At 34.2% G+C, this 23,127-nt stretch overlaps 1 protein-coding gene across 1 annotated transcript; it reads right to left on the bottom strand.

The window, feature by feature from the left end:
• Positions 1–2,758: 2,758 nt before the first annotated feature.
• LOC114719322 (uncharacterized) lies at positions 2,759–22,531 on the bottom strand. Its single transcript, XM_028904809.1, has 7 exons — positions 22,263–22,531; positions 6,197–6,484; positions 5,599–6,093; positions 5,405–5,458; positions 4,379–4,484; positions 3,378–3,677; positions 2,759–2,869 (listed from the first exon to the last, which is right to left on the bottom strand). The coding sequence occupies exons 1-7, from the start codon at positions 22,529–22,531 to the stop codon at positions 2,759–2,761; spliced, it is 1,623 nt and encodes a 540-aa protein (XP_028760642.1).
• Positions 22,532–23,127: the final 596 nt, after the last annotated feature.

Below are 23,127 nucleotides of genomic sequence, written 5' to 3'. Positions count from 1 at the left end.
TTGTTGATGTGAGGCTCTTGTTAGTAGGCAGTCTATAAGTATCTTCATACACTCACAAAAAACTAGTTTCCTCCCCATGACTCACCATAGTTCGTGCAAATGGAAGATGACGACCCTGAAAAATGAAAAAACACAACAGCAAAATAAAATCACCCAAGAAAAACAGCCATGCTTAAGCAAGAAACAACAACTGAACTGAAAATAGAACAGAACCAAAAAAACAAAAAAGCAAACTAAAGAGTAACACCAAGATGTATAAGCTCTTCTATTTAGAATCAGAATGAGTTGTTAATAATTCAATATAATGAAATTTGGGGATTATACAACATATACATTTTGGTGTTTCTATTGTCTCACCTCTTTCTAATACTCCTTATAATACCCCAACCTCTTGGTTATTCTTTTTCTTTTAATCATTATATTTTACATAAAATTATAGATGCTCAAGCTAAGTATGGTTATTATAGATCTCACGCGCCTATGTTTCAATAGATCTACAAAGTAGTTAGCTAAATGACGGCAAGACAGAGAGATTCAACACAACAACAAGAAGCTAGCTAGCAGAAATTTTGCAGAATTCTTCTGTACGAAAAAAATAAAACCATAAAAGTTCCATAAAATGCTGGTAATTATAAAACTGGAGATCAATGGGATCAAGCAATGCAAGTGGATTATGAAAAAAGAGAATACACCATGAGATAGTTTTCGCTTTCATTTAGTCAGCTGGAGCTCATTAATTACAAGAGATTACTTGGTTAATTAGGAGATTCCTTTAGTTATTTGAGAAATGTTACAGTGAGGATACTTAAAAAAATTAATTTGCTTTAGATTACAAAAAATCTTATCAATATAAATAGCTTGAGAAAGGTACTTATCAATCACCTGATCACGCACAGCTAACAGAATGACATAACATGAAAACTACTCTTCACAGTCACGTCATATGATAATCTGAGTTCCTAATAATTAATACAGTACTCTATCCGATTGGACTTCCCAATAATTTATATATTTACTCTATCCAATTCTAAAATATACTTAACTTGAGTAGGACTGATCTGACCTTGGTTCAATCATGATCTAACTATCAATCCTTAAGTCAATGTCTCCATCTGCTGTAATCGAGTTCGACTTTTAATATCTTGTGATTAAGTTTCAAAAATTGCTGCTAGTACTAATGCTACTTCAGCTTAAATATGAATTTTGGTCCTAAGAATATAATTAAGTAGAACTGGGCTATGATGGTTTTCATGGGTGGAGCTCAAAACATGGAATCGTGTACAAAACACAACAAAGAAATGAAAGGCCCCCACCCCAAAAAAAAAAAAAAAAAAGAGGAAGAAAAATATGCCCTGTACTCGAGAAATTGAAATGTAATAGGAAACGGTTCAATAAAAGTTAAATAGCCAATAATTCAATTATTTATGAGGTTGCTACAATGTCGTGTGTTGACTAATTTAATGATCCAACTAATTTCGTAACATTATATGTTATCCTACTAATATGTTTTGAAAAGAAAAATAGTTATGCCAAGTTTCTAATATTTATTATGTTGAATTTTTCGATCACACATCACCATGTGTTTTATATTGGAAAGTTTAATATAATGGATATAAGGAATTTAAGGCAAGTGTTTTTGGAAATGTATTTTCTCACACACACACATATATATATTGGCCTGACAATTCATATCATCACTCCAACTATTTATATAAAAAAAATAAAACAAAGTTTTGATAAAACAAAATGTTAATATACAATAATGAAAAACTAAATGAGAGACTGATTTAAATAATAATAATTAAAAAATCACCACCACTCTCCAAAGTCAATGATTAAGTCACAATAATCAGAATTGTGGTTTGACCTGAAATTATTAGATCGACAGCTGAACCAGTGATTATAAGGATATGTATAGGGATGTTGTGGCGTCATCTCCCAGCAATTATATAAGACAAAGAAAGAATGATCATCACGTAAAGAGAGCTTTACATCTAAATGAGGCTGAATCGTCCTTCTGCAAGAATCATGAGAGAGTGCAATTAGTGATTTGAGGATTGAAAGCTGAGGAATGCTGCAATCTGCATTATTATTTCCAATAATAATATCACTCTCTTTTAATGTCAGTCTCGTCAATAATGACCAGCGAGTGATGTTGTTGGGAACCCTTATAGCACTGATGTGACAACCATATTCCATTAACTCATTACCATCATCATCCTCTTCTTCATCTTCCATTAATGTCGTCGCGATCACTATATAGCCGTTATCAGTAATCATTTTTCTTCTTAATGGCCCCATCATCACACCCCTTTCTCCTCTGTCACCTCTCAGCTTCAAATAAAGCGAAAAGTCAGGGGCGAAAAGATTATAACGGGAAGAATAAGCAACATCGTATGCATGGTGTTGCTTGAAATCATCCCCATACTCAATTGGACTCTCTAACCATTCAAGTTTCCTCACAAATGGAAGTAAAGACGCCACACTTCGTATCCCCATCCTCAATTCTGCTATCTCTGCCAATGGCATTACCACATGTTTGTATCGAACACCAGAGATGATCTTGCCACATACGAACAGCTTCATTGTCACTTTATGGAATGACAAACTAGGAAGATCCAAATAATTGTACACAATCACTAACCCTGAACTTGTTCCTTTAATACTGCCCCCAAAGTTTATCTGCACTGGCCCACTATCATCTATGCCTAATCGGACATTCTTTCCAGGGCAGTTGAAGAATGGATTAGACGTAAATTCACACAACCCTCAAGATCCATGACTTCAATCTTAGGGGCCTGAGACAGATCTGGGAGTGCACTGAGATTTTTGAATCGGACAGATTGATTTGCTTCAGATTTGGAAAATGCTGGAAAAAAAGCAGATAGTGTTATATAAATTAGATAACTACACGTACGTACAATTTAATCAAGAATTTCTCGCCTGCCAATTACAAGATCAATGGAACAAGTTAAAATGAGCATCCAAAGCTCATCTCATCAGGACAATCCAAATTTAATTTCTTTTTCATTTTTATTTTTTTAAAATAAATATTTTAATGGGTATAGAAAATATTTTAACTATCACTTTTTTAATAAATAATTTTTGTTTTTTAAAAATAATTAATTAAAAATATTAAATCAGGATCGTACAAATTAGATCTAAACAGTCTAGAGAAGATGAGCTTTGGATGCTCCAAACCGGTTCTAAGATCAATTGGATATTCCCAACAAAAAGTACAACCAGTATATTTAACAATCAATTTATAGGGCGCAAAGCAAACATTTGCATTGTCAAGCATTTGGTCAATATTTGATGCGAGATCTTACAATCAGACAAGAACAAAATAATTAAGACATGTGAAAAATGATAGGTACCTGATTTTCACCCCAAAGTTGTCGGATATTACTATTACGCATCTCAAGTGTCAGAAGATTCTCAGCACAGAAATGCAATGGGACATATGGCAATGGATATTCTTCCCAACTAACAAAACGTAATTCTTCTGGAAGATAATCCATATCTTCACAAATATTCAACTTTGAAGGCTTTCTATGATCAGACTTGTAAACTTTAAGGAATATCAAATTATGCATCTTTCGAAAATTATTAGCCCTCAATGTAATCCTTTTTATCTTGCTTGCATCCAATGACATGCATCGAATTGCCTCGGTCCCCTAGTAATAGAAAATCAAGGGACGAAGCAGAATTATCATTGGCCTAAATTAAAAAATGATCAAAAATACTGTAGAACAATTAAATATTTCTACTCTTCGAAACATCCAACTTAATAACGATATTATGTGTATTTTATTCCGGAATTCTTACAATTCTATGTTTTCCTGGTGAATTTCTCAAAAATCATAAACATACTTACACTTTATAGCATGGAACCACCTTATAGCCTCGCCTTAATATACACTTTGTTTGTTTTCATTTTTCATACACTTTGGTAATAGCATGCACACGCAGGCGTGTGGATATACACACTTAAACTACTCCAATTAATCAGTAAGAAAAATCAGTCTTGTGAGGATATATTTCATTTATCAGTTCATGAAAATCCTTTGTAGACCAATTTTATCATTTAAAATAACACATGTTACAATAGTCCTAATTTATATTTAAAGTTTGGATAGATGATCGAATAGATTATATTACATCCCAATGCAACTTCAGTCATTTAAATCGAGAAAGATTTTCTTATGGGAATATTCTAATCAGAGAAAATAAAACAGAAGAACTTCAAGATAAATGTTGACACTTGCCACCAAAGATTTTAAAAGAGTAAAAAGCATGATATATGAATATGACAATTGGGACGATAAAGAAAATGAGATAAAATAATAATAAACATAATAATTAAATATATCCTTACCTTGTCAGAAATGAAAAAATCATAAATGTCCTCGTGCCTCCATAGTCGAATAGCAGTTTTACGTCTAGAGTATAATTGTTGGCTAGAAATTTCAAGGCCCATTTCTCTGACAAGATCGTGCATCACAATGAAATCATTATGATTATTAAATGAAATGAGGGATTTCTCTTTAAGAACACTCATCTCAATGTGCACAGAAGAGCCATATAACTGTGTTATTATATTCAAAGAAATATAAACCCTTTCCTTGATTAAGAATGTTAGGTCAAGAAACAGATTTTGCTGTTTGTCATCAAGTCCATCTAAACTTAACTTCAAAACATCAACGATGTCCTTGGGTGGAGCTTGATTTATTTTTTCCAAAGCACTTTTCCACTCTTCTTTCCCTCTGCCGTAGAGAAAGCAACCTAGTACTACCAAGGCTAATGGATTTCCTTGACAATATTTCACTATTGATTTTGATAACTCCAGATGATCCTTAGACGGCTCAATTCGTTTGAATGCTTTCAAACTAAAGAGATGAAAGGCATCATCAAAATCTAAATCCGGAACATGATATGTTGAAAATGCAGAAGCATTCTTAAGCACTTGCATGTCTCTTGATGTGATAATAATTCTACTTCCTTCCCCAAACCAATCACACACTTTGCTTAAATTGTCAGCTATTTTTGAATTGTCCACATCATCAAGTATAAGAAGAATCTTTTTGCGTCGAAGCCTACTTTTCACAAAAGTAGATTTTATGTCATAGATACTAATGTCCTCATCTTCTAATAATTCTCTGAGGCAATTTTTCTGTAGCTCATCCAAACTAATTCTTTTTAATTGCTCTTTGACATTTTCAATAAAGGAGAAAGCATCAAATTGAGCTTTTAACTCTTGAAATATGGCTTTAGCAAGTGTAGTCTTACCAACACCACCCATGCCCCATATTCCTACAATGCCAGCCTTTGGTAGAAGTTTTCAATATTTTCAATATGACCAGCAATGCCAACAAGTCTTTCAAGATGAGATGATGAATTGTACCTTAACTTGCTCAAAGTGTCTCTAACAATCTCTTCAACAAGTTTGAATTCAGGTCTAGCAAATATGTTAAACAAGAAAAAAGGAATATTTAATAGGTAGAAAATTAAAAAAAAAACTACAATAATTTGTTAGAATGTTAGAATTAATTAAATAAATCTCCAAAACCAACACAAAGGGAACATTTTCGAAGCTACCTGGTAGCATTGGAATGCCATCCAGAGAGACTTGTAGATTGGATTAAAGCATTTCTCCACTTTTGCAATTTTTGTTGGCTGTCTTTAAATCTTTGCTTCAACACATCAAATCCATTTCCAAAACTCCCATTTTGTTTGCGTATGTGTGAAGGGTCAATGTTATAGAAGATAGGTATCACAACCCTTCCAAAGTTTTTCTTGCATTCTAATATGTGAACAAGCTCATCCATACACCATCTCGAAGAAGAATAATTCTCAGAGAAAATAATCATAGATATTTGAGATTCTTCTATTGTTCTCAAAAGAACTGGTGAGATTTGTTCTCCTTTGCGGAGTTGATGATCCATAAAAGTGTGAATGCCTGCATTATGAAGTCCTCTGTAGAGATGACTTGCAAAAGTGTGGTGAGTGTCTTCTCCTCTAAAACTGAGGAACACATCATACTTGGTAGCAGGAGGGGAAACCGTTTGAGTTAAAATCACATCATCTTTAAAACTACAGATGGAAACGAACCGTGAACAAATATTCGGTTGTAGCTTAGGAAAAAATCAAACAAGAAAATAGAGTTTGATGAAGTTATTTAGAAGAAGCTAGCTACCTATCATCAACAGCATCAGGTTGGCTACCATAAAGCGAAGGAGAGATGTATTTGATAGCTTGGGAAATTGATAAAGCCAATAGGATCAACAAAGCTTCTATGAGGGTTAAAGCAATGGTTCCATCCATGTGATAGCAATTTCTAGCTTCAACCTTCAGTAACCTGAAACTACCAAAAAGTTGATTAGATCTGTGCCAGTTGATTAGATCTATGCCAGTAAGGTAGCCAGAGGCGGGACTCGACACCAGAAGGAAGAAGAAAATGACAAAATTTTTTGCAGAATTTTTCCTGTGAAAAGAAAATAATTGCAAAAAAGTATATCAATGGGAAGAAGCAAGTGGAAGAGAAAAAGAAAAGAATATAATGGGTAGTATTAACCTGGCGGATGTGGTGGGAAGCAAAAGAAGGTAGCCCACAAGCTCTCAAAAATGTCAGCTTCAAGCTTTGCAGACTTCCTCCACTTCAAACAAGTTCTTCAGATATACCCATTAATAAAAATATATTGTTGAATGATAATTATTATATTTGTTATGAATATGAATTTATTAAAAAGTACAGAGAGTAGCATTTTTCACTGCATCTATTTTTTTCCCCGTCTTCTGCTTCATTTCACAACAAAATGCGAGCATCATGAGTAACGATAATTACAGATTCGGTTTTTTATTTTTTAAATTAAAATATTGTTCGAAGTTTTGTAAATAAGAAATCATTATACGATAACTTCCTTTCATTCCTAACCCGCCAATAAAGATCAAACGCCTATAAATTTGTAACATGCGCGCTAACATATACTATCTTCGCTCCTACGAACTAGATCTTCTAATTAGAATAATGTTAGATTGTTATCTGAACATGAAATGCGTAGATGAACGAAACCAACATCGTGAAAATGAAAATGCCTGTTGAATTATAAGAACTTAACAGTACGGAAAAGGACATGAAAATAGGCTTGTTTGATTTTATTCTTTATGTTTCTAGAACAATTTTGTACAGTAATTTTTTTACAACATACTTTAAAATTAAAAAATTAAAAAATTGTTTGGATCATTATTTTAAAAAACAAGTCACATAGTTTTTGAGCAATATACAACATACATAGAAATATAGTTTTCAAACCTGAAGTGTTTGATTTTTCTGGCCAAAAAAAAAATCTAGTTTGATTTTATTTTTTTATTTGGGTTAAACAACATTTTTGTTCCAGGGATTTTCACAAAATTTTCCAAAAGAGTTGAGTACTCGAAAAATTTTTTCCCCCCAACAATACTGTGCTGAAAGTAGTAAAACCGTAGAAATCTTAATAGGAGAATTACTAATAAATTTTAATAATAAATGAGCAGTTCTTATTTCTTATATTAAAATTTGTTATTATTTTATAGTTACTAAAATTTTTAAATAATTATATTCCTTTTCCTGTACTTTGCGACAAGTTTTCCAATGTCAGTCTTACCCAAATACCCAAACAGATGCAAAGGGACAAAAATGCTGAGTTGACTCTCTCTCATAGCATGCCACGTGTATTTCACATATTATGCCACGTAATAAATATAAAATACCAAACGTGCCATCAAAGAGCCACCCAATGAGATCGTTGTCGGCAAGATAAGAATGGAGTTTGAATTAGAACCACTTTCAGTATTCATCATCTCCAATTTGAATCTATCGCGTCCCCCCTCATGTAGTCATGTTGAAAGAGAGAAACGGAATGTCGAAGCTCTTCAAAATGGGGGAAACGCGTAGGATTTCTGCCGGTGTCGACTCCTCCGTTTCAAACCATAGGAACAGATGAAAACTCGAGAGAACTAGAGAAGATCTTAATGCATCTTAAACAAGAAGGGATCGTTTTGCCACAATGAAGAGTTCAATAACAAAACCCAAGACCTCCATTGCTCAGTTTTTCCGAAAGGGCTTCTCTCTCCTCAATTTCCCTCAATAGGAATGCCTAAGCTGTCAGATCTAGCGAGAAGAAGGTGCCCATTTCTCAATTACGAGCAAGAGAAACAACGGCAGTCACTGTCGAAGAGGCACCGATTGAAGCAAAAGAGAAGCGAGTGGCCGAGACGCTGCCGACGGAGGTGCCAAGAATGGAAGCAGCGAAGGATAAAGAGACCTAGCCTTTGCCCCAACGAAAGCTACTCAAGAAAATCTAAATCCCCTAGACCCGAGAAAGGCAGAAGCCAGATCGAGTTTGATCAGTTCACAGTTTGGGTTTTCTCGGGCAAGTTCCACATTGCTACAGTGATTAGCTGACCGTTTGGGTTGCAGATATTCATAACTTCCATCAAAACTAGTTGGACAAAAATAACCTTTAGCTCAATTTATTTTAATATTTTAAAAACAATCATGTAAAATAAATTTTTAAAATAAAAAATTTAAATATCTGAATCATTATTTTGAAATATTTAAAATGATAAAACGAAGGGTAAAAGAATAGTTTGTTTTATTTGTATGATTGTTATTAATGAAAGTACAATATTATCAGGCTCTTCTCTAATTTTATATTTAGAAAAAAAATAGGAAAAATGACAAATAAAGATCCCCGGATTACCAAAATTACACAGATGTCACCTGAATAAGCAAAATTACCATGAAGGATCTAGTCTCACATTGTAAATATGAAATCTTGGTGAAATGTCTGAAATGCCCCTTAGCCAAGTTGTAATTTGATCTATTGAAGTTGTCATTCGCTAAAATAAACTTGATATTTCCCATAGTCAACTTGTTATTTGATGACGTCCTTTCAACCAAGTTGTGATTTAGTCTATTGAAATTGTCGTTCACTAAAGTGAACTTGTCATTTCCTATAGTCAACTTGTCACTTGACTGAAGGGTATTTCAGACATTTCACTAAGATTTCATATTTGCAATATGGGAACGGGTCCTTCATGATAATTTTGCTTATTCAGGTGACCTTTATGTAATTTTGGGAATTCGGGAGTCTTTATTTGTGATTTTTCCAAAAATAACATAACATTGAAAAAAACATGTTGTATTTTTTGTTTTTATAATAAATTTTAAAAAATGTGTTTGCAAATATGCTTTTTTTAAAAACAGAAAACTGTCTTAAAAACACAAACCAAATAGACTTAACTTTCGTTAATATGCTTTTTTTAAAAACAGAAAACTGTCTTAAAAACACAAACCAAATAGACTTAACTTTCGTTAGATAACCACAAGGTAGTTGCATAATTTTTGCAGAAAAAGAAAATCAAGCAAGATTTTAATTTGCAGAATTTTTTTCTGTAAACAAACTCTAAAACCCAAGGAGAAAAAAACTAGACCGAACCGGCCGAGTCAACCGGAAAACCAGTGAACTGGTCTGAGGTCCGGTCTAGTTTAACTTAAAAACTGGCCCCCAATCAACCTGGAATGAACCGAAAAAATTAGGGCAAACCGCTGGTTTGATTGGGCTGGCCAATTGTTTTTCCCCCCCTTCTTGTTATCTCTCATTGTTCGCCGGATGCCTTACCGTTTGCGGAGAAGATGAATACTGCAGAGACAAGTGGTAGAAATAGAGCAGATCATGAAGGTGGAGGAAGATACAACTTTGTTTGCGCCGCTTCGAAGCATAACCATAGCAAACAGGAAGACAAGCAAAAATATAATAGAGTAGGAGGAATGGATGAAGTGTATAGAGAAAAAATGGTGCTAGAGTTTGTTGTTTCTCCATTTAAGAAAGAAAGAGAAGCGAAGAAGGCAGGGAGCAATTTGAGAGAGAAGGGACAATGATGACGCGTGTGAGGCAAGACCCATAGCTGATAGTCTATTCTACTTTGCTTGTTCACTGTCCGAGGCAAAAAGAAGATAGAAAAACTGCTTCGTGATGCGTGATATAAGGAGGAAAATGAAAAAGAGGAGTGCACATGGGAGAGAGAAGAAAGAGGAAGAGAAAAGAAACGATAAAAAATTTTTTAGAAAAAAAGGTCACAGGAAAGAACAAAGAAAAAAATAAGAAAGAGAAATAAAAAATATTTATATACATAAATATTTTGTAACATGATTACCCATTTAAAAATTAAATATTATTTTTTATAATTAGAATATGAATATTTTTATCAATTTTAATTAAATTATATTATTTTAATTATTACCGGTCTGATTCCGATTTGACCCACTAACCCTTAAAGGGTGTCTTGATCGGTTTAATAACCTGCTCCCTTTTTTGTTCTTTCCTAGAACCTCAGATAAAAATTCTTGCAAAGGACTAAATAGATGGGATGAAGCAAGTGGAAGAAAAAAGAGAAGAATGTAAGTATTAACCTGGATCTGAAGGGAAGATAGTTCGCAAAGATGGCAAAGATCTGCAGACTTCCTCCTCTTCAAACAAGTTCTTAAAATAAATGAAGTAGTTAATAGATCAAGGCCACCCATATGTTCGAAGGTTTTGGGACTTTCTTTTTCAGAAGTTAAAGTATAAAAATTTCTAAACGTTCAAGTTTTATAAGATCTACGAGAGTAAGGTAGCTAAGGAAGAGATTGAATATATAATCAACAGCTAGCACAAGAAGAACAAAACAGCAAATCTTATGCAGAATTTTTCTGTGAAAATTCCCCAAGAAAGGCTTGCAAAACAGTAGATGGAGCGATTGACATGGGATGAAACAAGTAAAAGAGAAGAGATTGACCTGGATATGCGGAGGGAAGCGAAAGAAAGAAATAGGTCTCAAGCAAAGGCCTCAAGAATGGCAGCTTCAGAATTTGCAGAATTTTGCTTTCTCCTCAAACGAGTTTCTTCAGATTCAGAGATCAACAAGTGCCTCTTTTTCACATATTAATATTTATCTCTTTGTTTCAGTCTCTTATTCCTGTTTCTTGGAAGGTCGCTTGTCGACGGTGCTGCCTTGTTGCATTACAATATGCTGCTTCATCGTGCGTCTTGGACGGCTGTCGAAAAAATTTCTCTTTTAGCGTCCCACAGTTCGTAAAAGTTTTCTGAATAATAACGGATATTTTAAATGATTTTATATTGCACAACATTTTCTCTCTAAATTATGAGGGGATTTGGCTAAAAATTAGCATGAGTAAGATGACACGCCTAGTATTGAGTAGGGCTCCAAGACCTGCCGCTTGGTACAAATTACTTCCTTCAATTTTAAATATAAAAACTAAATGATTGATTTATAAATATTAAAAAATAGTTAAATTAGTTATTTATTAAAAAAAAGTAGTATGTTAATTTCTCTTCAATACCTCTTTATCAATTAATTTCATTGGATATTACTTTTTAAATGGAAAATACTCTTAATATATAACATGAATAAAATGAGTTTAAGAAAAAAATTATAAATTTAGAAGACATGATAAATTATTGATATGTTATATTTAAAACTAATATAAACCTATTTCCAAAAAAAACTAATATAAACCAATCTATTAGTTTTTATAATTAGAATTAGAGAGAGGGAGTAGAATAATTTACCATAAAAATCAACAAACAATGATGTCGTTTTTTAAAAGTGTAATACTCGAAAGGCAATTCACAGGTTTCTTCCTCAAATTCAATAAAGGAAATCTTTCTGCTGATATTTTTTTTCTCAGTTTTGAATTTATTATATATACTTTCTTTTATTTCGTTTCTCAATTTTTCTGTATTAATTCCATTACCCTCTGCGGATTGAAAAATACATTTAAAGGCCAAGGAGGAGATAACATATCGAGAAAAAGCAAATGGCATAAAATTAAAAAAAAAGTATAAAATAAATAGGAAATAAAGAAAAGATTTTTTATATAGGTGAATAAAAAATAAAGAAGATTTAAGCATAAAAAGATTTTATTTTTTACGCGAAGCATAAAAAGAATTGAGGGAAAAAACAAATGATATGAATATGTAAACATGAAAGGCTTTTGATGAAAATGGATTTTACTCTTTGGAACTCCAGACAGACCCTCCTTTGTCATGTGTAACTGCGTGCCATTGCATTGCAGTCAACAAGTCAAGTCGTCCCGCGTTTGTGACCATCCTTAAGAATAGGAAATAAAAAATAAGAAGTTTTTTTTATATAGGAGAATTAAAAAAGATTAAGGTTTTTAAATACCCTTAAATATCACCAAAAAGTATCAAGCATCTAGAAGTTTTGTTTTGCTTTAATACACCTGAAAAGTTTTATTTCATAGCATTTTTACTTAAAATTGTCATCTACAGTTAAGTTTGACCGGTAAAAATGTGAGTTAAACCATATAATTTATCCGTCAAATTTATCGGTGAATAACATCTAAGGTATATTTGCTACTAAAATAAACTTTTAGAACATATAAAAGCCAGAAAAAATTTATCAATATTGGATGTTCCTTTGTGGATATTTTCAGATACTTAAACACCTTAATTTAATAAAAAAAATGAAGAATATATAACATGAGAGGCTTTTGATGAAAATGGATTTGACTTTTTTGAGACCCCAGTCCCTCCTCTCATATCATGCATGCCATTGCGGTCAAAAAGTCAAGTCATCCTGCGTTTGTCACTGTTGCGCGTCGCCGCGGTGCTTTATTTTATTTTTGGGGAAAATAAAAAATTACACTACGGGGGCCCCACGTACCTCTGTATCATATTTGGGGCATTTGCCGTTTACAATTTTTTTCCTTATACACATTTCGGGTCAATTAGCCCATTGCTAAGGTGGTGGCCTATAATTGTAATACAGTTTATAATATTTGAGTGTTTTCTTTCAATGGCTCCCACAAAATCAGAGAACAACTTAACGCTTGTAGAGCTAGGGCCCCCACGTATTTCTGTATCACCCACAGTATAAAGTTGTGAACAGGCCCTCCATAAACTACAAATAAAAAAAGGAAGGGAAAATTAATATTTCATAAAACATTATGTTAATGTATTCACCAAAAATAAATGAGTCTAATTGAGATTAGGACCAGTCTTCATACTTGACAACTAATAATAAGGATAAAAAGGCCTATAATTATCAACATAACAGTTGAACCAAAGAGTACCAATATAGGAACGTTGTCGCTTCACGTCCAAGTTATAACGGATATAGAGAGCAAAATCACATTGATGAACCACATTTCGATTAGTTAAATAATGTGATTTTTCATTGGATTTAAATGTTCTTATGTGGAATTAACTTCAAATTTTCAATATTTGATAAGAAATGATACTATGAGAATTTGATAAATTAATACATATTTGAAGGATTTCTCATCAATTCCTGGAAATAGCAATGAGGGTCAAGTCAAAATTGAAGAAATGCAGCAAAGCTCTTGTGGATTCTGATTTAAATGAGCAAAAATGCAGTGTTTGAAGGGCTGAAAAAATGAATCAAAACACAGTGTTTTAAGGGGCTGAGGGAGTGAACCAAAACGCACAGCTTTGGAGAGGGAAACTTAGTTTCGTGAAACGCATAGTTTTGGCACATAAGGAGAGAGAAATTCTGCTTGTCAAAACGCATAGCTCAAGGTAATCAGTAGGGAGACTAAACGCTATGTTTGGTACGGGATTTTTGAAGGGGAGGGGAGGGGAGTTGCTCCCCTCCCCTTGTTTGGCTGGTGTAATTTTTTAGGAGGGGAGGGAAGCCCCTCCCCTTCCCTTGTTTGGTTAAGATGTTTTTTTAAAGAGGGGAGGGATTCTTCTCCCCTCCTCTTCCCTTCTAGCCTCCCCTCCAAAAGTGGGGTTTTTTGGAGGGGAGATGAGAGATAATATTTTAATTCCTTATATACCCTTTTGATTTGTTAACCTCTAATCAGTCGTAAACATTTCTACATAAGAGAGTTTTTTTGAGCATCTAACAAGAGGTTATTAAGATAATTGTCTCCAAAATTAGTGAGCATTTGTAAACTTTTTTTTTTTCTCTTCTTCTAATTCCAAGAGATTGTTGGTATTTTCTTTCACCTTCAAGGTCTTTTCTCTGATTGAAATCTATCACTCGTGACTTTTTATCTTGATATTTTATAAGTGTGTGACTATGTCTTGTAAATCAAAATTGGTGAATTGTATTATATATATATAGTTATATCTTAACAAAATAAAAAAGTGAGAAAATTCATTTAAATTTTATGAGGTTAAAATAGTCAATTTTTTATTAGAACAAAATAAGGTATTATTAAAATTGCTCCCTCCCCTCCCCTCCAATCAATCCAAACAGGAGATCATTAAAATCCCTCCCCTCCCTTCCTCCTCCCTCCCCTCCCCTTTGTAGCTACCCTCCCCTCTCCTCCCCTCCCCTTCCCTTGATTAAAATCCCTCCCCTCCCCTTCCTTCCATCGAGCCAAACACAGCGTAAAACGCAGCAGTGGAAGACTTTCAAATGGTGTTTTTGAATGACTGAAACGCGGGTAGAAATCCAGAAACGTGGAGAAGGAGAAGAAAAACGCATCTGAACACTGAAGTCCATCATTCTCATCTTTTCTCTTCTTTTCTTCACCTCTCCAGATTCTCTCAACTTTCAGATTCATCTTCTTCTCTTTTTTTGCATTCTGCCATAAAGATTCAGAGGAGATTTGGCCATATTTCCTCCACCAACATGAGCAGCTAAGCCATTGATTCCGGAGGAGCTGTGATGGATCCAGAGCACTGATTTGTCAAGGAGATTTCGTTTTTCTCTTGAGTTTGTATTTGTTTTTCAAATCTGGATCTTGTTATAAATCTATGTTTGAGATTCAGATATATAACTCATTTGAGATTTCATTAGGTTCGGCTATTTCTGAGTTGTGATGTGTTTAAGAGGTTATAATTTCCTTTTTCTGAGTAGCTTCAATTCAGTTTCTGATTTGGTTAAGCCTGGAACTTATTTGTTGTAATGAATCTGAGGTGAATTGGTTAATTTTCATCCTGAAAATTATCTAATTACATCATTAGAGTTTATTGCAGACCTATTGTTTGATGAATTGCCTAAGAGAAATAAAAATCTGATTTTAAGTTGCAAGGAAGGTGAAATCGCAAATCCAAGGGAATTTACTTCATTAATATCTCTTCAAACTCTTTTCTGCATCTTGTTTTTCTCTCATTCTTTTTGAAAATCAGTTTTCATAAACAACTCATGACAGAAACTAATTCCAGAAGGTACATCCTTCTTTGTTAGTTTAATTTGTAACTACTAATTAGTTAAATTCCAGAAGACATTAAGGCTTCTTGAGATCGACCTATAGTTGACTCATCTCCTACCTAATCTAGAGTATTAAATTTGACCTTTGAATGACAATAGATCACACGTAAAGCCAATGGTGGAATGTTGAAAGAGAGTTTTACATCTAAGTTAAGCTGAATCCTTTAGCAATAATCATCAGAGTGATGAAAGTGATTTCAAGATTGAAACTTCAGGAATGCTGCAACCTGTGTTCCCAATAATATTAGTCTTGTTCAATGCCAGATGCGTCAAAAATGACCAAAAAGTGATAATGTTGGGAAGTCTGGTTAATAATATTGCACTCTTTTCTTCCATTACCTCATCCGATCCTCTTCTTCATCTCTACATTAATAATGTTGTACTCTTACTGTACCTTTCTTCTTCTTCAAGTTCCGTTAATGGCATCCACTCTTCATCATCAGTAATCATTTGTCTTGTCATCAATGGCCCCACCACATCCCTTTCTCCTCTATCACGCCTCACCTTCATATTAAGACTAAAGTCAGGACCACGACATTGATAGTAAGCATAATGAGGGTCATAGGTATAGTGTTGCTTGAAATCATTCCCAAAGTCAACTGTATTCTCTAACCAAAGAAGTTTCCCAGTAAATAGAAGTAAAGATGCCAAACTTTGTGTTCCCAATCTCAATTTTGCTATCTTCGCCAACGGTATTACCACATGTTTAAATCTAACACCAGATATGATCTTACCACGTACGAAGAGTTTCGTTGTCACTTTATTAAATGACAACTTGCGAAGATCCAAATAATTGTACCCAAACAATAATCCGGAGCTCGTCCCTTTAATAGTTCCCCTAGTGTTTGTCTGCATTGGCCCCCCATCATCTATACATAATGTTGTAAATAATGTGTGTGGGTGTGTCAAAGAAAGAGTCCCACACTGCTTGGGATTGTGGGGGGGTCCAAGTAATAAGAGGTTTTGGGTTGCTAAATGGGCCAAGAGGAGGAGTGGACTCGTATGCACAATGGGCCACCGGAGACAAATCTGGCAATTTCCCCTCAGCACCTATGCATGAGTCAAACGCGGTAGTGGGCACTTTTTATGAAAAATATTTGTCTAATTAATACACCTCCTTAATCACCATTATGCCTCTTCAATATTTGTAACTGACGTCTTTAATAATTCTAAATCCTCATTAAGTGAGTTAATGATATTGAAACCGAAACTTAATTTTGTTTAAGTGCCCAATGCTCCCTTGTGATCCGCAGCCTATAAATGGGACATGAAACCGAAGTTCACCACGACTGAGCTTTGAGCTTTCGGGCAACTTTCTTCCCTCCTCTAGTATTCTACCTTGCCCAGTTCTTTTATCTTTCGCTATTCTGCTCCCTATTCTTACAGGAAGAATCCATTTAATCCTGGGGAGTGCCGCTTCTTACTTTGCCGGTAGTTGCGGAGTAGCTCTTAAGGACAATGTTTGTGAGACATGACTCGGATTTACCATTTCTCTGCAAGTGTTGCTGTCAACAGGGTTTGCCTAGCATTATATAGGAGGTGGAAGGTCTACTGGATTTTGGAGAATTTCGGTGCTGCCGCCAACAATCTTAAGAGCTAATGCAACAATTATTTTCTCATTCATAGGACATTGTTTGAGACCTCATAATAGAGAAATTGGCTGAAATAGGCTGCTCCTCATCTCTGTGGCAGAATTAAGATGACAAGGGATGAACCTCTGGTAATTGTAGAGGCCAGGGATGATATGAGGGTTGAGTTTTGACTCACATACCAATCTCCAATATCATTTGGCTGGTGAATATGAGAAGATGAGAAAGGTGGATGTTGGTGGGTGTAAACACAAAGAAATAAACGAAATGTTGCAAGTCTGGTGATATTAGAGAATGGAAGGGAGTATCGGTTCGTGCCATACATGGTGAGAGTATAGTAAAACAAGATTATGCTCAAGGTGGGTCTGTGACTTTCTCACGCAAAAAAACCCAATTTTCCCTCCTACCAGACTCATCTGAATCTTTGTGGGACCACACTTGTCCACATGTGAATCTTGCTTTGAGAATTTTTCAGATCCTTTCCAAGATATAGATAGTTGATCACTTAACAGGTGCGTCTCTATCTTAATGTTTGCTTTTATAACCATGAACATTCAGATATATGCTTGAGTGATATGAGATCTTCATCATGGTTAATAGATATTATCATAAATATTGCGGTGGTTTTGTAGCACAAATGGCTGAACACGTCTTGTGACTATTTTTGCTTAAATTATCTTTGACGTGATAATAGTTGGGTATTGGAACAAAAGGTTGTCTGTGTATATCAAACTCTGGTAACATTAATAGCTTAGCAAAAGTGGACCATTGGACTAGTTTCAACGAATTTGAACCTATCTCAATGGAATTTATATGCTAGGTACGGTAATCACAAACTGAGATTTTATTTCTCTGAGAAGGGGAGGAAATTTTATTTCCAAGGAGACATAATAATTTGGTTGGATAAACAGTAAGTTAAAAGGGTAACCGGCAGTTTCATATAATGTTGGGTTTTATGGGTTTCTTAATCTCATTGTTTAAATGCCACATGCATGATTGGGTTTTATGAAATTTGGTTTTATGAGTTTTAAGTGTGTGTGTGTGTGCGTGTTATATTCCATGCGTTTTATGGATTTTAATATATTACTGTCCTTGTGATGGTCAACATTTTAAAGTCTATGTAAATGTTGAACTGTTGAAGAAGCAATATCAGTTTTTCTTGATTTGGCAGTTTACACATTTATTGTCATATATATTATGATTACAGTATTAAAAAAACAAAAACTGTGAAAGTTTTAACATTGTATGGATATATTAATTTTATTGATAACCTCCGTTATTATTAATGTTATATATCTCTTTCAATTCTTTTTAATATGCCAACGGTAATTTTCCTTGGGCATTTTCCCGAAAAATGCTCCATCATTGACAAGCCAAGTAATATACATAACGTAGGTGGACATATTTCCAATTATGAGATTTTAATATTAAATCTATTAATTTGCAATTACCTTGTGGCATTATTTTTGTGAGTCATATATTCGTATGCTTCCTATGGTCTTCCGTTTAAATTGTTTGTGGAAGGATTATAGTACCGCATATATATTAGTTCGGTGGTGTCAAATCTCCAATATTGCTTCATATACCATACTGAATACAAATATGTATATTCGGTGCATGCATTGATTTAATTTAAAAAAAATTAAGTGGATGGTACGATTTGCACATTGACATGAAAACAGTCATATGTTTGTGTTGTGGATATTTTAACTTTAGAGTTTTTGTGACATTTTTGTGAAATTAGAATGATATTTTTTTTAATTCTAATTTATAATTAGAATGAGAGGAGATATTGGTGTGAGATTCTAATTTAATTAGAATTATTATTAATGAGATATGTAAATAATTTTCCTATAAAAATGAAATATTTGAAAGTGTGGGGGTGCCTAAAATGTGGGGTACCTTACAAAACAATATTGGTGGAGAAAATATGTTTTAATTTATTTCAAATTGTGTTAGTCTCATTTTGCACATCTCAATATGTGTGTTGTGTTTTTAAAAAAAAAAAAATAAGTGGAGGTTTTGTTATTTGCCATTGAGAGCAAATTTGGTGAATTATCAAATTTTTCTGTGTTGCTTAAAACAAGCATTATGTGGGTATGAAAATTTAGTCATTTATCTAGTACTTTAATTTTCATAATATACATTATTTGTGGTTTTAAGTGTTGAAATCATAAAGGAATGAGATTTTGAGAGAAGTGTTTTAAAAGCTTGGTTTTTGAGAACCAGTATGTGAATATTCTTTATGATGCTAATACTTTATTTGAGGTAGCTGTGCAGCTCAATTTGTATATGCGCAAATTTTTGAGAATTTGTTACATTAAATTAGCTTTGTGATGTAACTTTTGAAGAACACATATTTAAATATGGAGTCCTATGAGGGAAATGAAATACTTGAGGGATACCATAAATTTTGGTATCATGTATAGTGGATTCTCGTGGTATAGAGATACAAGGATGTTAACTCAATTTCAGTTTATATGAGAAAATTCACTAGTGATCATTCACCTTTAGTGGTGATTAGACGCTAAGATGTTGAAAACTTCTTAGCAGATCTTTTGGTGTAAAACCAACACTTGTCAATGAGTTGTGATTGCTAAATAGCAATAACCATTGTAGAGAAAACAATGGTGCAAGAGGAAATCACTTGAGATACAATGTGAATAAGCATGCTTAAAAAATTGTGAAGTTATCTCAATCAATTTTGTGAGGTTGAAAAAGGACCTATCAGATCTGTCATCAAAACCCTGGGAAGGAACAGATTAGTCGAGGGGAATGGGACTAAAGCCAATTTGAAATTGACAGCGATGGCAACCCAACATTTGTGATTGGTGATCCCATGAAGAAGGTTCAATGGGTAAGAACAAGTCATTTGTCGGTTCTGCTAGCACTGAAATAAAATACTGGTCCCTTCTTATGACATGAGAAACTGCTAGAATGTATTTTGGTGAGGCTGAGCGAAAGCTCTTAATGATTTCATAATCCTATGGGATGATGTGCTCATTGCAGGTACATTTAATGAAATCACCTCTACGAATGTGGAGTGGGGCCGCTCCTATAAGATCATAGCAAAATCTCTAGAGCATTCGTTATGCAACAAGCACGCGCATAACCGTCTTAATGCCAAAAACACCGTTAATAGCGAAAATGTGGGGGTATAATCTGACTAATAATGCCTCTAGTATACGCCCTAGAGGTGTTGGTTTTAAGTTCATAGGATCACTAACATCTCTATGTACTAAGTGTTATTAGTCTAGGTCTGGTTTTAAGTTCAAAGGACCACCAGATACAATGGTTATATTCATATGTGTAGCTCGATTAAAGGTACTTCCTTTGACACATGTGGGGGATTGTTGTAAATAATGTATGTGGGTGTGTCAAAGGAAGAGTCCCACACTACTTGGGATTGTGGGGGGTCCAAGTAATAAGAGGTCTTGGGTTGCTAAATGGGCCAAGAGGAGGAGTGGACTCGTACGCACAATGGGCCACTTGAGACAAATCTAGCAATTTCCCCTCAGCCCCTGTGCATGAGTCAAACGCGATACTGGGCACTTTTTATGAAAAATATTTGTCTAATTAATACACCTCCTTAATCACCATTATGCCTCTTCAATATTTGTAACTGACATCTTTAATAATTCTAAATCCTCATTAAGTGAGTTAATGATATTGAAACTGAAACTTAATTGTGTTTAAGTGCCCAATGCTCCCTTGTGATCCGCGGCCTATAAATGGGGCATGAAACCGAAGTTCACCACGACTGAGCTTTGAACTTTCGGGCAACTTTCTTCCCTCCTCTAGTGTTCTACCTTACTAAGTTCTTTTATCTTTCGTTGTTCTGCTCACCCTATTCTTACAGGAAGAATCCATTTAATCCTGGGGAGTGCCGCTTCTTACTTTGCCGATAGTTGCGGAGTAGCTCTTAAGGACAGTGTCTGTGAGACACGACTCGGATTTACCATTTCTCTGCAAGTGTTGCTGTCAACAGGGTTTGCCTAGCATTATAGAGGAGGTGGAAGATCTGTTGGATTTTGGAGAATTTCAGTGCTGCCACCAATACATAATTGGACATTCTTTTCTAGGATCGTTGAAGAATGAACCTGAGCCAAATTCACACAACCAAGAAGAGACATAAATTCTATGTTAGGAATGTGAGAGAGATCTGGGAGTGCAATGAGGTCTTTCAAATGTGATAGAAAGATTTCCTTTAGATTTGGAAAAAGTTGGGAAGCAAAAAAAAAAAAACAAAGTTAAATAAATTAGATAACTACACGCGCATATAATTTAATCAATAATTTCTCACATGCCAATTACAAGATGAATTGGATTTCCCGGGGGAAAAAAAAGTTCAACTACTGTTTAACCATCAATTTAAAAGGCGTGAAGCAAATATTTGCATTGTAAATGACTTGATCACTGTTTGAGGTGAGATCTTAGAATCACCTCGTGAAAAAAATTATCACATGTAAAACATGGTATGTACCTTATTTCCATCCCAAAGTTGTTAGATATTACTATAAGGCATTTCAAGTGTAATAAGATTCTTGGCACATAAATGTAATGGGACGCATAGTAGTGGATATTCTTCCCATCATTTCTTCTAAAAGATAATCCAAGTCTTCATATTATTCTACCTTGAAGGCTTTTCCTGATCAGACTTGTAAACTTTCAGAAATACCAAATTATACATCTTTCAAAATTACTAGCTCTCGGTGTAATCCCTTTTATCTTGCTCACATCCAATGACATGCATGGAATTGCCTCAATCCCCTATTAACGTCAAATCAAAGGAAACAGTACGAGAAGACCGGTTAATACAAAAAACGAGTATCCCTAAGAATTAATCTCATGCGCCAAAAAATCAGTACGAAAAGTAAAAGATTTGGAGCCGGGAAGAATGTAGACCATTTTATAGCCTTTAATAGATACACTTTCTTCGTTTTCAATTTTCATATGCTATGGTAATAGCGTGTACTCGCATGTGTATGGATATACACACTTACACGTACTATACCAATTAGCAAGAGAAAAATCAATCTTGGGAATCATTTCGTTTATCACTTAATGAATATTCTATGAACACTAATTTTATCTTTTAAAATAACACGTCACAATATTTCTAATGCAACCTTAGTCATTTAAATCAAGAAAGATTTTCTTATAGGAATAATCTAATTAATAAAAATAAAACAGAGGCACCTCGAGATAAATGTTCACACTTACCATCACCAAAGATCTTAAAGAGTAAAAAAAATAAAGAAAAAGAAATATCACTTGGAATCTAACAACTAAAATGACAAAGACAAAAAGATAAAATAATAATAAACATAATAAATCATCACTTTGTCACAAATTGAAAAATCATAAATGTCCTCATGCCTTCATAATCGAATAGGGGTTTTAGGACTGAGGAATAACTTCTACCTAACAATTTCAAAGCCCATTTCCAACACAAGATCGTGCATCCCAATCTTGCCTTTTTGAGACACCGAAATGAGTGATCTCTCTCTAAGAACACTCATCTCAGTGTGCACAGAAGAGCCGTGTAATTGTCTTATCAGATCAAAAGACTTATAAACTCTTGCATTGATTATGAATGCCAGGTCAAGGAAAAGATTTTGCTGTTTGTCATCGAGTCCATCAGAACTCAACATCAGAACATCAACAATGTCCTTGTAGTCCAATAAAAACATTGGTCCCAGCCCTTCTAGGCAACAAGTGAAGTCAAGTCGTGCCGCGTTTTGTCACTTTTGTGGATTACCCTGTTGCTTCATTGTATTATCATTCGGCCATTTGCTTGTTCGGAGGGTGAGGGTGTGTCTTCTTTTCTCTTTTCCTTTCTTTTTCTCTTTATAAATATTTCAAAAGTGGCACGAGGATGCGAGACAACTAAACTTTACTTATTTATTTCATGCTATTTTTTTAGTCAACAACAACGTTATTTATTTTAAAACTAGTTATAGGGAGTATAAGTATGCGTGTTAAAGTTGTTTTAATGGTTATGGTGCTTTAATTTCTTTATTATTTCTTTTACAGAGAAATTTCCAAGGTTTTGCTATTGTGGCAGACATAGCGTTACGTTCTTTATGCGCACCGCACTGTTTGATGACTATACAAATACATATTTTGGAGGCTCTAATATCCCACCTCTTTCCAATCAACAGCGAGCACTAGGAGAAGAAAAGAGAAAATCTTTTGCAGAATTTTTCTGCGAAAATTCCAGAGAAAAATGCAGGCAAAACAATAGGAGGAGCAATGAACCCATGGGACAAAGCAAATGAAAGAGAAG

The sequence above is a fragment of the Neltuma alba genome, unplaced genomic scaffold (genome assembly GCF_004799145.2).
Source record: "Neltuma alba isolate B1F8T4 unplaced genomic scaffold, ASM479914v2 tig00011905_pilon, whole genome shotgun sequence".
Lineage (NCBI taxonomy): Eukaryota > Viridiplantae > Streptophyta > Magnoliopsida > Fabales > Fabaceae > Neltuma > Neltuma alba.
Note: the sequence above shows the minus strand (reverse complement) of the source record. Positions and strands in the feature narration are given on the sequence as shown.

Bases quoted from the DNA above. Each gene is read 5' to 3' on its own strand.
- LOC114719322 (XM_028904809.1), bottom strand. From the start codon at position 22,531: ATGTTTTTATTGGACTACAAGGACATTGTTGATGTTCTGATGTTGAGT. The intron at 6,485-22,262 runs GTAGAAGTTATT...TTCTTTTCACAG, and splicing joins ATGGGCTTTGAAATTGTTAG to GAAAAATTCTGCAAAAAATT. The intron at 2,870-3,377 runs GTACCTATCATT...CTTTTTTTCCAG, and splicing joins AACTTTGGGGTGAAAATCAG to CATTTTCCAAATCTGAAGCA.